The sequence below is a fragment of the Petromyzon marinus genome, chromosome 55 (genome assembly GCF_048934315.1).
Source record: "Petromyzon marinus isolate PM22_M1 ecotype Great Lakes invasive population chromosome 55, UKy_Petmar_22M1.pri1.0, whole genome shotgun sequence".
NCBI lineage: Eukaryota > Metazoa > Chordata > Hyperoartia > Petromyzontiformes > Petromyzontidae > Petromyzon > Petromyzon marinus.
This window is the reverse complement of record NC_133721.1, coordinates 7,732,989-7,747,217: the sequence shown is the minus strand read 5'-3', so window position 1 is coordinate 7,747,217 and position 14,229 is coordinate 7,732,989. Positions and strand designations below refer to the sequence as shown.

At 46.0% G+C, this 14,229-nt stretch overlaps 1 protein-coding gene across 2 annotated transcripts; it reads left to right on the top strand.

The window, feature by feature from the left end:
- Positions 1–2,915: 2,915 nt before the first annotated feature.
- On the top strand, positions 2,916–9,340 carry LOC116954453 (uncharacterized). 2 transcript variants are annotated; one of them, XM_032974980.2, is made up of 4 exons: positions 2,916–3,167; positions 3,651–3,770; positions 7,131–7,259; positions 9,084–9,340. In XM_032974980.2, exons 1-4 carry the CDS (start codon positions 3,000–3,002, stop codon positions 9,216–9,218), a joined length of 552 nt encoding a protein of 183 aa, XP_032830871.1. In that variant the 5' UTR covers positions 2,916–2,999; the 3' UTR covers positions 9,219–9,340. The 2 variants fall into 2 exon arrangements, with proteins under 2 accessions (XP_032830871.1, XP_032830870.1); XM_032974979.2 differs by having other exon boundaries at positions 9,081–9,340.
- Positions 9,341–14,229: the final 4,889 nt, after the last annotated feature.

The window sequence follows — 14,229 nt, the reverse complement described above, 5'->3', positions numbered from 1 at the left end:
GGAGATCGTGGTTTTGGATATGTAGACCTAATGGACGCATTTATTTATGTTAATAATTATGTGTTGTTTGTATTATTTGATTTTGTGCCATTTCTTAATTTGTTTATTCATTCTTTATTTTGCTTTGTAGGAGAGTTTTCAACTGCTTACTGTGTGTGCTGAGCTTCTTTCTCACCGTGTATAGCCACCCGCGTATATGGGATTTGGTCCTTGTGTAGTGACATAGAATGGGTCACTACAGTGCGTAGCGCTGGTTACTGACAGAGAGAGGGAATGTGGGTGTAACGGCCGACCTGCCGGCAGAGCGGGGTGTGGCAGCCGTTCTGCCAGCAGAGCATGCAATGCCAAAGAGTGGGTCACTAGGTTGCGTGGCGCTGGCTGCTGGCAGAAGGGGACATATGAGGACGTGGCACCCCGGCCGGCTGATAGAGCACGTGATAGGCCGAGGTAAAGGATGTGGGGCAAAGGTGACCGAGGAGACATGTGAGGTATAGCCCAGAACCTTCTGGTAGGTTCCAGAAGGGGGCGTGGCCGAGGGAGGAGCCAGGCCACGCAGGGGGGCATAAAAGGGAAGTCTCAAGGCTGGATAAGGGCTGTCGGTGGAATGGAACCCAAGGTGCTTCATCTTTGTCTTCATCTCTGCTGTCGTGGGTCTGACAGCCTGCTAGCTGTTCTGACCCATTTATAGTTATCCTGTGTGTGAACAGTGTTCAAAGGTGTAGAATAAACGTGTGTTGCCTGCTACTATTGTTGTCTCAGAAGTGACTCACTACACTTGTATATAATTGATGTCCAGCGTTGTGGGATGCTGTTGGCATAAATGACGCTATATATAAAATGAAAGTATCATTGTTATTAACATGTCACGCTGACATAACACAAATACAGTGACACAGCTTGGGTTTTTACAGTGAAATAAAACCTACCACCTCTGGAGTCGTGCCGGACAGGCTCAACATGGCCCATTGTGGTTAGGCTGTACACTCTTACATACTCTTTACCACCATCTGGTTTAATATTCAAGTAACTGTATCGGCAACCTGCCCTATCACGCATACTCTTTTTTAAAATATTAAACCAAGTTTTTTTCTCAATGGATCAATGTCTTCCGTTGAACCTCGCCATCCTTTATATATGTAGTGTTAATGAATGGAGACCCAGTCTTCTTCTGGAGGCAACACGTTTATTTAACAGTAATAACTATAACACGAGATCCCTAGCACAAAGGGGTATTGGCCCCTCCACCCAATACAATGGGGAGGTATAGCCTCCGGGCTAGCGTTTCCTACTCACTGGAACCACTTCCTCTATATATCAGCCCTCCGGCTAGGGGGACCTAGGGGAGGCTAGCTGACCCGACCCAGCCAAGGTCCTTGGGCCCCGGCCACTGACCCGCTCAGTCCCGTCCCTTAGAAGGACGTCGGGTCCGGAGGTTCCCAGGGTCCGACCACTGGCCCACTCAGTCCGGGCCCTGAGAAGGATGGCGGGTCTGGGGGTTCCCAGGGTCCTATTCTAGGCTGGCTGTTCGGGTCTTCAGCTTGACGACGACTGGCAAACCCATTCAGGGGTCCGCCTTCTAAACAGCTTCCAGGGTCACTCCGCCCCTGGCCACGCCTAGTCTCTGTAACCTTCTGGAGGGACCTGGACTATTGCGTAATCCCCCAGCCCCCACTGGGGCCTAGGGTGTCCCTCCAGTTCCCAACCGCCCTCTGGGTTCCCTGGCTTAACGGCGTTACTTAATCCATTCCGTACTCGCTGTCGCCACCTGTTGACCCATGGCTGGCGCTACACCGGGTAAGTAGCGGTGACCGCGTATAACGCTATCAACACCCACTACACGTATAACAGTGATGCATGTACTGCCCATTGTATTTTTTGATCCATTCCTCATGGGCCATGAGGGATATTTGACTCTACCACAATGGTGTGTGAAGGCTAAGAGTGTGCAGAACAATCGATTTTGATGCACTGCCCTTGACTAAACCCTGGTGGTCACCCATCCAATAACTTTCCAGGCTTAACTTCACTTAGCTTCCAATGTCTCACAAGATCAGGTGCATTCATATGTTGAAAAAAAATATTTACACCAATAAATGAAATTAAACAAAAGCTGAAGTGTGCAATGCATGGATCGATGCTCAAAATTACACTGAGAAATAGGAAGAGTGTATGATACGGGAGAATGCAAATCATAGGCATGTCATTAGCATGCAGATATTTTGAAGATGATGCTTGTATTCACGTAATTATGTTCGAAGTAGGTATGATGAAAAGTCAGCAAAAATATGAGTTGCAAAATAAAGGCGTAAGGCTTTCACTCCATGTTGTACATCATGAAGCAAATATTTAAACATAGGCACTCTGAAAACAAATATTAGCCGAGTTTGGAACATTCAATTTAAACTATTGACCTTTTTTGAACATTTTGTTGTATGTAGAAATTTCGCACCGTATAGATTCTGCTACTCAATAATTGAAAGCAACATGTACAAACGTAAGCACATACAAAAACATCTCACCACCTTTTTTTTATTAATGCGACCTTATAACTTAAAATATGTGGGATAACATTTCAGGCAACAGAAAATCTGTGTTTTAATGTTCATGTCTTCTTTACACCATTATCTGATGTATTATCGGGTTGTATCACGTGTTGTTTAGTACGATATCCGATATTTGCTCCCCGCGCAAACTTCAGCTCTGAAAGAAACTCCTAGCGCGTGCAAAGACATGTTTAAAAAAACCGCATGGTATAACCAGAAAGCAAATGATAGTACTCTATAAAGGCACAAATTTAAAAAAAATCTACAGTCTGTGACCTTGTGGGTTTGTTGAAACAGTGATAACACTGTTCAATCAATGACCCGTGGAGAATTACAATAAACAGCACTATCAGTGGACTGAATCCCTCCTACAGCCAACAAAGACTCAATATTTAAAGTCAGAGGCTCCATCCAGATCGATCATTAGAAGGGATATTTCAGCAACATTCATCAGCTATGGGGCCAGCTGTTTTTCTCGGGCTGCTTGCTGTACTGCTGTGCCATTTCAGTACAGCTCATTCCGCACGTCTAAATGACAACCTGAGGGCAGTGATTATTGAGAAGGCTAATTCGGAGCTCCAACAACCGAACCTGTTTGGGATCTACAAAGTCAAGAAAGTGAAGGTCAGTTCGAACTGCAGTATAAAAGTAACACCGAATGATAATTGCTGACTTAAACACAAATGCCTTCACTCTAAAATTAAAAGCTACTGCCATAAAATTAAAACAATATATACTGTGCCTTTCTGTTATTTCCAATTTTTGACTTATATTCCCATTGGCTTAAGCTCCGCCTATCTTACCCAATCCCACAATCGCCTCCTCACATCATAACACCACCACTCCATAACCAGAAAAAAACATCTCAATAACTGTGGCCTACAAATATATACATGTAAAATGGGAAACGTTTCGGGAAATGTTCCATCTGGACTCATCCAGGATTTTCCATGTAACAAATACGTGTTCCGATTGATTTATAGCACACCCTTTCCATGGAAGATTTGTTGAGATTGTTTTCGTTTTTAAGTGACAATGTTACAGACCCAACACGATCGTTGAGCAATTGTGCTGCTGTAATAATACACCGATTAAATGTTGTCACAGGTGGGGAGTGGCAAAATGGGGTCCACCAGTTTCGTGGACTTTGAGCTGAAGGAGACTCTATGCCCTCGCTCCAGTGGAAAGAACCCATCCATCTGCGAATTCAACCCGGCAGCATCTCCCGTGAGTCCACATCATTAGACGCAGCATGCAGTTAGGTTTTGCAATCTGTCCTGGTTTCCCCAGGATCGTTCTTTTGAGGTAGCTGTACGAGGAAACCTATTACGTCTTCCCAGGATATTTAACGCCAATGTTTTTGTTAATTATGTAAGAACGCACCAAATCGAGATAATGCATTTACATGGAATTCTCCTCTTCCGTCATGATGAGAAATCCTTCTCATATGGCCCAGTTTGTGTACTTCCAAGGTGACAACCCAATGTGCAGTCTGACTACTGGCATCTCCTGCCATTGTACATATGTAGTGTTGCACTCACGTGGACACTCTTAGCTTTTCTCCTGTGTCACTTTATTTACCTCGCATCCAGTGTGGATGCTCCTTACTTACACCAACACACACACCCTTGTTCCGAACTCCCCGATTTCCCCCTACACACCTCGTGCGCGATAACCACTCTGCCTCCCCGCTATACTCAGCTATCTCTCTCACTCAATACTCCGCTAACTCGCTCACTCAATATTCCACTAACTCTCTCACTCAGTACTCCGCTAACTCTCTCACTCAGTACTCCACTAACTCTCTCACTCAGTACTCCGCTAACTCTTTCACTCAGTACTCCGCTAACTCTCTCACTCAGTACTCCACTAACTCTCTCACTTTGTACTCCACTAACTCTCTCACTCAATATTCCACTAACTCTCTCACTCAGTACTCCGCTAACTCTCTCACTCAATACTCCGCTAACTCTCTCACTCAGTACTCCGCTAACTCTCTCACTCAGTACTCCGCTAACCTGTCCTGCTTCCCTCACACCTCCACCCTCGTCCCTGCCCCCGCAGGAGATCAGCCAACACTTCTGGGGAGGACAGGGTAAGGGCGAGGTCCCAGGCGTCTTCTCCCCGACTCTTGTGCTCTTCATCCCTTGAGAACCAACCATCTCCCCGTGTTGCTCCACACACTCCCTTATATATCCCTCCTTATTTGGGGTTCTCAATTACCCCCCATGAAGCTGGCGCCTCTACAGCGCCTCCTGCACGTGTTCTCTCTCTCTCTTATTGCCCCCATCTCCCGCCTCTCCGACGTCTACCCCGTGTTCCAACGCTCGCACCTGCTCACCCCCAAATGCACCCGCTCAATCACTGCTTCTCCCCCTAATTGCAGCCGCCGCTCCGGCGCCTAATCCATGTCTCCCCGGTTACCTCTGCGCGATCTCAGTTGCACCCTCTCTTTGCTAACCCTGCGCGTTATGCCACTACACATATACAAGGTGCTTCAATTTGTTTAACACTTTCAGGCTCTGGAGACCACCTGGAGAAGATTCCAGGCATGTGTTGACAATGATGGCGAACAAGTGGAGACTCTTTGACTTTTTAAAGCTATTAACATACATTTGTTCTGTGTATTATCCGTTATTGTTCCATTAAAAACGATAGTCCTATATGAGTGTTAAAAATATGTTGAACTTATTTTACATCACACATAGCCAACCATGCTAATCAGAGGTGTATATGAATGATGCAATTGGTAAATGATCAGGTTGTCATGCCCTGTGTAATTCCCGAGACCAGCTATTTAGATGTCACTTGGGATATGTAGAGGAAAACAACTCTTGATAAGCATTACTGTTTGGCAGGATGATGTAAATAAACATTTTCACAGGAAGAATTATTGTGAACGCATAAAAAGGTGAAAAATATAACAATGATGCTGGCATATGATAACGATGTTCATTGCCGTGATTTTTCAAACAGCATTCGTAATTTAAATTTTGATTTAAAGCTTTCGTGACTGCAGTAAATCATATTCTTAGTTTTTTCGGTAAAGTCACGTTGAAGAGAAACAACAGAATAACAAAATATATATAAAACAATAAAAAATTCTCACGACGTTTCGACCATAACTCAAACGGTCATCATCAGGTGTGTCGGTTTGCATAAATGTATTTTTAAAACGGCATATTTATTTATTTATATATAAAAAAATAACGTTTGCGTCACGCGCAGCGATTGGCAGTTTGCCCAGGACTAGTCCATCTATTTTTTGAAAAGAGGAGGGGGGAGACGAATTTTTTTATGTATGCTGTCTGAAAGCCACTTTAAGCGTGAACAATCAATCAAGAACTGAAATGATTTATCAAATCTTTCCAATGATTGCTAAGATAGAATCCATCTTCTCGGTTGAAATTGTCTCTGTGCTTGTATATGTGGATAGCCTCATGAACGAATCTCTCATGGAAGCCAGATGGCTTACAAAGAACCTCCGTCTTGGAAAAGTCAATGGCATGTGAGCCTACTGAATTAGAACAATGATCTGCTACGGCCGAGGTGTTGGTCCTACCGTGTTTAAGGTCTGCTTTATGTTCACGAATGCGGTCCGAGATATGGCGTTTGGTTTCTCCAATGTAACTACTACCACAGAGGCAACTTAGTTTGTAGACACCAGGGTATTGTATGTCCGGAATCACATCTTTTACAGACAGAACCAGATCACGGATTTTATATACAATACCCTGGTGTCTACAAACTAAGTTGCCTCTGTGGTAGTAGTTACATTGGAGAAACCAAACGCCATATCTCGGACCGCATTCGTGAACATAAAGCAGACCTTAAACACGGTAGGACCAACACCTCGGCCGTAGCAGATCATTGTTCTAATTCAGTAGGCTCACATGCCATTGACTTTTCCAAGACGGAGGTTCTTTGTAAGCCATCTGGCTTCCATGAGAGATTCGTTCATGAGGCTATCCACATATACAAGCACAGAGACAATTTCAACCGAGAAGATGGATTATATCTTAGCAATCATTGGAAAGATTTGATAAATCATTTCAGTTCTTGATTGATTGTTCACGCTTAAAGTGGCTTTCAGACAGCATACATAAAAAAATTCGTCTCCCCCCTCCTCTTTTCAAAAAATAGATGGACTAGTCCTGGGCAAACTGCCAATCGCTGCGCGTGACGCAAACGTTATTTTTTTATATATAAATAAATAAATATGCCGTTTTAAAAATACATTTATGCAAACCGACACACCTGATGATGACCGTTTGAGTTATGGTCGAAACGTCGTGATAATTTTTTTTTGTTTTATATATATTTTGTTATTCTGTTGTTTCTCTTCAGCATTCGTAATGTTAAATATGCTAATGATGATATTCAAGAAAATAAACACATTACAGTACTGATAGTCATTGAGAAAATTTGGCATTTACCAATTACAAAAATGGTACTGAAAATATAGCAGATGATAAAAATCGTAAATAGCTTTGAAAAAAAAAGTATTTTGATGATGATATGGCAACTCCAGGAGATGGTACACAGTCTCCTAAATCCCGACAAACGTAACGGAACTGCTTCTGACAGGCGCTATGGGAGTGCAAAGCGATCCTAACCAAGAGCAACACAAACGCCCCTGTGGTGTCGGACCTGTCATGCGACCAGGAGAGCAGCGAGGAGTCGAATTCTGACAGCCACCACGACTTTTACGGCAGGGTGAGTGCCCAAAGTGCCCGAGCTGTTTGCCTCATCCTCAATCAAAACTGGGACATTCCTGGGCAAAAGTAGAACTCTGTTCTGCCTCCACAAATAAACATTTTAGTCTATCTGCCCACTGGATTTCCAGACTAACATTATGCATTCGCGTTTGTTTAAGCGAGCAAATTCGGATGTGGTTTTGACCTTTTGGATAACTCATCATCAAAATTCGGCATGTTTAACAAATGTTGTGGTGATACAATATTATAGGTAAAAATACTCTATCTAAACCATACCAGTTCAATGCAAAAATAAACTATTGTATGTGAACTTATTAAGCATTTATGTGGCGCATCATGGGTTAAACAGAATATATAACAATTCTGTATCTACATGTGCAAATATTCCATCTTCCAGTAGGCTTAATTTATCTTAAACAATGTGGTTTGCTCTAAGATTTGGTATTATGCGGGTTCAGTGCAGATGTCTTTGGAACGTGCAATATCATCAGGCTATCCTGCTTTGAACACTGCGCCGACATACGTAGGTCCCAGCAGGCATATATCAGTGCATGAATTCTGAAATTCACGATAAGGGTTTTCACTTGTCCTAATTTTCCTAGGTTAATTTTTTTTCAGGAAGACGTCCTGGCAAATATGTAAATTTGGCACAAAATTCCTTAAAAAGGTGTTCATTTTATGCAAATGCTTTGTAACATTTGTAAATGTTTGTCTGTTACTAAATACATTTCAATGAGTAACTGCTCATATACCAGTTGAATATGGTTCATCATTAAGCGATCCTAAAACTGCATTTATATGGCCAAAATTACATTTCTGTCACAGCCCCATAGTCCCTGATCATAAATCACTCGATCTCCTGGGATGTCTAAAAATGTCTACGACGAAAAAGGGGCCATTGCCCAAAATGTTGCCTATTATGTGTAGCCGATCGGCCCTGTCCCTCTCCTCCGGCCGTGAATCCTAATGAGCGAGACAGGTTAGCTAAATAGATGACAATATGAAATAACAAAGTTCAGAGACGATGAGTAAGTATTCCGTGTTGTGATTTATCCTCCAGAAAAAGTTTTGGGTGACTCCACAACAGCTGAGCACTAGCGGTTTGTCAAACACCAAAACTTGATTTGAAGGCTTTGATTTAAAGCTTTCGTGACTGCAGTAATTCACATTCTTAGCTCTTTCGGTAAAGTCACGTTGAAGGGAAACAATAAAATAATAAAATATATATAAAACAATAAAAAATTATCACGACGTTTCGACCATAACACAAACGACCGTTTGTGTTATGTTACAAACGACCGTTTGTGTTATGGTCGAAACATCATAAGAATTTTTTATTGTTTCATATATATTTTATTATTTTATTGTTTCCCTTCAACGTGACTTTACCGAAAGAGCTAAGAATTTGATTTGAAAGTGTTCTTCAGATGGGAAATTACATATCTGGAATAGCGACCAAACACACCCTCTACACGTTACAACACCACAGCTCAATCTCTCAGCACAGATTCTGCCCAAATCTAAATTGGGAACATGCCCTGTACTCTAAAGTGTGCATGGGGCTTGGGGTCAGCAATGCATTCACTTAAAATAAAAATAAAACGCACCTGGCTACCTGCAGCTATAAGAGTGCACAATAATGTGTGATTAGACACAGGTGAGCTCACACCGGCTACATATGCAATGCTGCCTCTTTGGGGCAGTGTTATTGATCTTTGTGCTTGTGTGCCACTGCCAATGCAAGCCTCACATAACAAGTTTTCTTCATTAAGATGTTGCGTGCATCATTTCACAAAGCTGTCTCCTTTTTGCTACGTAGCAGTTTGTGAATCGGCGGCCAAGGAGAGGGGAGCCTCAAGATGGCAATAAGAAACCGCGACGAAGACCTGGGTTCATGCATATTGCTGGTCGCCCTGGCAAACCAGACACGAGGAAGGATAATCCACATTCCCATTAATGTTATCAGATCATGGCCAGAGAAAAAACTGAATTATTTGCTTACTGATCTCCAATTGACTGTATACTTTGGTCATGTACTTTTGTTGAAAAGCATAATAAAATCATACTGTTACCTATAAACGCATTTTTTCGTCTGTCTGTCTGTCCGTCTGTCTGTCTGTGGATGCGCGCTTGCGAAGGATTTGGCTCGCAAACCGTGGGGTTTACGTTTTAAAAAAGTAGCCGGGTACCACGCCGTAAGCCCCGTGGTGAGCCAGCAATATTCCGTTTTCCCATCCGTCAACTTTAAAGTAGTTAAATAAACAATTTAGTGTTATCTATCATTATTTAATTATTTCCTCGTGACACCAAATCTATCCGGGGGTTGCCCCTAGCAACGCACACATGTCATCGGTGGAGGGTGGCGGGGATTTCTCCTTCGAGTTCAAAATGCCAAAAAAATACAAAGCTGAGGGATACTCACAAAGTGCCATGTCCTGTGTGCACTTAGGGTCAGTAGGTACTAATAAAGCATTTATATAGTATTATTGTAGCGCGGGTAGGGGGATGGTGGGGGCGGGGGTAGCAGCCCAGCTCCCAGCCTGCCAAGGTGCCACCTCGGCCGACTGAGCAATCTAGGCGAGGCCCGGGGCTCTGCACGGGACTAGACCTCACCACGGCACTCTGTCAGGTTAGTAGTTTGTGCTATAGAGTCTATATATACATGTATAGAGTCAGCATGTACTGCTGCAATCATAGCAGGTACCACCACAGTCAGTATGCACTGCTGTAGTGAAAGCAGGTACCACCACAGTATGCACTGCTGTTATCATAGCAGGTACCACCACAATCAGTATGCACTGCTGTAATCATAGCAGGTACCACGACAGTATGCACTGCTGTAGTAATAGCAGCTACTACCACAGTCAGTATGCACTGCTGTAGTGATAGCAGGAACCACCACAGTGGGTATGCACTGCTGCAGTGAAAGAAGGTATCCACCAAAGTCGGTATGCACTGCTGCAGTGATAGCTGTAGCGGTACCACCACAGTCGGTATGCTCTGCTGTAGTGATAGCAGGCATCAAACACGCGGGGGTCAAAAAATGTTTAGGGGGGGGGGGTCGACAATTTTTGAAAATATTCAGATCAACTATTTACCCCCTACTTTATTACTTTTTTTTACTTCTGCAAGCCTCTTATAATTTTATTGGTAGAGAAATGGACAAATGCGCCAGCGGGCTTTTACAATAGCTTAGTATCTGAGTATGTATATGTGAAGTGTTCGATTTCACTCGTACAACTTCTGTCTTTCTCCGAACACCGCTTTATTTACAACTCTCAGCATGTCCTCCACATTCCACAGTATCCTGGTCGCCACGGCTCGCTCGCTGTGCTTCACTCGACTCGCTCGCCACCTTTGTATCTCCACTCCCCACGATTACTTCACTTACTCCGCCGCTAACTTCTTCGTCTCCGCTCTCCGCTATCACTGCCGCTATGTTCTCTCCACTGCTAACTTATTCGTCTCCGCTCTCCGCTATCACTGTCGCTGTGTTCTCTCCACTGTTAACTACTTCGTCTTTGTTCACCGCTATCACCGTCACTATGCTCACTCCACTGCTAACTGCTTCATCTCTGTTCACCGCTATCACCGTCACTATGCTCACTCCACTGCTAACTGCTTCATCTCTGTTCACGGCTATCACCGTCACTATGCTCACTCCACTGCTTACTGCTTCATCTCTGTTCACCGCTATCACCGTCACTATGCTCACTCCACTGCTGGCTGTTCTGCTATCGCTACACTCTCTCCACTGCGGGCTATTCTCTTCTTCAGCTCCGCTATCGCTACGCTCTCTCCACTGCGGGCTATTCTCTTCTTCAGCTCCGCTATCACTACGCTCTCTCCAAGCTCTCCACTCTTCAATTCCTCGCTGTTGACTCCAACTTCAATTCCCCGCTGTTCACGCCAAGCTCCCCAACTTCAACCACCTCCGTCTCCAAGCTCTCCAAACTCCAACTCTCTCCCTCCAATTGCCAACCCCCCAAATTATCCCCGCTCTCATTACGCCCCAATTAATTAGTCTGCGTCCCAACGACACTCCGCGTGACCGTACACCTGTTTCTCCTCCAGACATTTAGGCGCCACCCTAGCCTTGGCAGCAGCTCCAGCCAATCATAGCCATCCACGGCTCTCCCGGCTTAATTGCCCTAACATAACCTGCACTGTATTCGCCTTCACTACAGGCTGACCCAAGATAAACCCATAGTGTCTGTGTGATCATGTAATCATGCTGTTTGTACTACCACCTTCCTACTCCACTACATCACCCCCCCCCCCGTGATAAAAAAAAATCTAGCCGTCCCGGCTACGACGACACTTAGACCTCTGGGTAGTCAAATACCTTGGACATAACAATGAACACATCATAACAACTTTATACAAGAACCGCAACACGCAGAGTCAAAGGAAGATCCGTCCTCGGGAGCGAGTTCCAGCTGCCAGCTCATTTCCCCTATACGGGACACCGTGGGGCAAGGGCGGGCCACACTCCTCCGTTAAGTGAGGGCTGCGTCTGGTCCTTGACGCACACCCGTCCCTGTCCCAGCGACCATCTGCCGGCGGGACCGTCCCTTGTCCCTGCGCGGGCCGGACAGTATCTCGAGGTTGCGGCCGGTCAACCGGCGTCCGGCCAGCAAACCTGCCAGAACCCCCTTGTCGAGTCAATAGGGATGGTCCTGCAGGCACACGGGAGGCAGATTTCTGAGGCGCGTACACATGCGACCTCCTCACAGGCTCGTCGGACACATCCAATACAGGCTGCTCTGGGATGGGAGATGACGCGTCAAACGGCAATACAAACTTCTTAAGGCGCGACGGGTGAACATACCATATTCGACGACCGAATCGAATCCGTACGCTTTGGTCCCAGAGAACCTCAACGACCTCAACAGGCCCCTGCCAGGGCTGATGGACCTTTGGAGACGTTCCCACCGGTACCATGGGGCAATGTAACCACGCTTTGTCCCCAACACACCACGGTTCTCGAGGCCGCTGCGTACCATGGAACCGTTCGTTGGCGACTTGTCGTCGCGCCGTGTTACCCAACGAGGCCTCCCGAGCCTCTCTCAGACGGTCCAATGCCACCTGCATAGGAGCAGGCACCGTCGATGACTTCCCCTGTTTTTGTACACCCAATTTGACCAAGGCTGGCACTTCTGGTTCGCGCCCATACATCAAATAAAACGGCAAGTACCCCGTCGAGGCATGCGGGGCCAGTCTATAAGCGGCCAGCGTCGCCTCAACATGCAGGTTCCAATCATTCTGTGAAGCATTAACCTGGTGGCAAAGCATAGACGTCAGCGTCCTATGCAGGCGCTCGGCCATCCCGTCGGTTTGCGGGTGGTACGGGGACGTTCAAATATTTTTGGTCCCTAATGAATCACACACCTCCTTAAGCAATCGTGACGAAAAATTTCTGCCCTGATCAGTGAGCAAGTGCTCCGGGGCGCCCTTATCGAAAACATAACCCTGCAAGAAAGCCTCTGCGATCGACGCCGCAGATTGGTCCACCAGTGGCCATGCCATAGGCCAGCGAGCAAGGTACTTCACCCCAACGAGCAGATACTTATGCCCCCGGGGGGTGACGGGAAACGGACCCAATATATCTAGGGCGACAATTTCGTTGACACGTGAAACCCGTATCGATTGCAACGGTACACGATAGGGTCGTGCCGGCACCTTCCGCCGCGCACATTCATGGCATGCTTTTGCAACTCACTGAACATCGTTATACATCCCCGGCCGGTATCTTTCCCCAAGGTCAGCGCGGTCTTTTTCTCCCACAAATGCATCAATTTGTCATGGGCATCACTAATGAGTTTCTCGCGCAACACAATCAGAACAACAATACAGAACTTTTGTGCTTCAACATCTCAGCGAACGAGGAGACCATCGGCGAGTTTTAGAAAGGGGCGATCTTCCGATCCCCTTGAGCGAGAGGCACGAAGCCTCATCCTGGTCAGGGAGGAGTCATCCACCTGTAAGTGTTTCCACTGACTCAACGTCAACCCCAACAACTCCGATCCCACAGCAGGAATCGCTTCTGGCCGAACTGAATCCACTGCAGCGACCATTGCCGGAACGTCCTGCAGTGGCGGACCGCAACGCAGTGAGCCCTCCGCACACCGACACGAGCCAGTCGGTTGTGGCAATCTTGACAAGGCATCAGCGTTGACATGACGCGTCCCCTTCCTATGCTGGATCATGAAAGAGTACTCCTGGAGGGTCTCGAGCCAACGGGCCATCTATCCCGATGGCTGGTCAACTCGCAACGAGTACTGTAGTGCCGCGTGATCAATGCGGATCAAAAAATCTCTGCCATACTATTACGGTCGGTACAGTCGAACAAAGTGCACAATGGCCAGCAACTCCCTGCGCATTACACAATACTTCTGTTCGGCTGGGGACAACACCCGGCTGCCATACGCCACAACTTTTTCAACACCATCCACCATATGTGACAAAACCGCGCCTTTGCCCGTATCACAGGCATCTGTGTCAAGAATAAAGGTTTTCGTAAAATCAGGGTATCCAAGCGGCAGTGCGTCTGCCAACGCGGCCCGCAGTGCCTCAAACGATCATTGTTCTACATCTCCCCACTGAAATTGCATACCCTTAGCGGTGAGCGTGTGCAACGGCCTCGCAATCGTGGCAAAATCCTTAACAAATTGTCGGTAATACGACGCGAAGCCCACGAAGCTACGCACCTCCGCTACCGTTTTCGGTACCGGCCACGTTCGCACGCAACTCGTCTTCTCTGGATCAGTGGCCACCCCAGACGCACAAACAACGTGCCCCAAATATTTAACCGACGTCCTTAACAAATGGCACTTTTGGGGTTTAAATTTCAATCCAGCGCGCCGCACTCGGCCAAAAATGGCACGCAACCGTTGCAAATGTTCGTCAAAATACTTACTGAAAACAATGATGTCGTCCAGATATATTAAACACGACTCCCACTGCAG

What these genes read in the sequence shown, in the direction of transcription:
- LOC116954453 (XM_032974979.2), top strand. Translation starts at nt 3,000, where the DNA reads ATGGGGCCAGCTGTTTTTCTCGGGCTGCTTGCTGTACTGCTGTGCCAT. An exon ending in ACAAAGTCAAGAAAGTGAAG is followed by an intron (nt 3,168 to 3,650) that starts GTCAGTTCGAAC and finishes ATGTTGTCACAG; the next exon opens with GTGGGGAGTGGCAAAATGGG. An exon ending in TCAACCCGGCAGCATCTCCC is followed by an intron (nt 3,771 to 7,130) that starts GTGAGTCCACAT and finishes TGCTTCTGACAG; the next exon opens with GCGCTATGGGAGTGCAAAGC.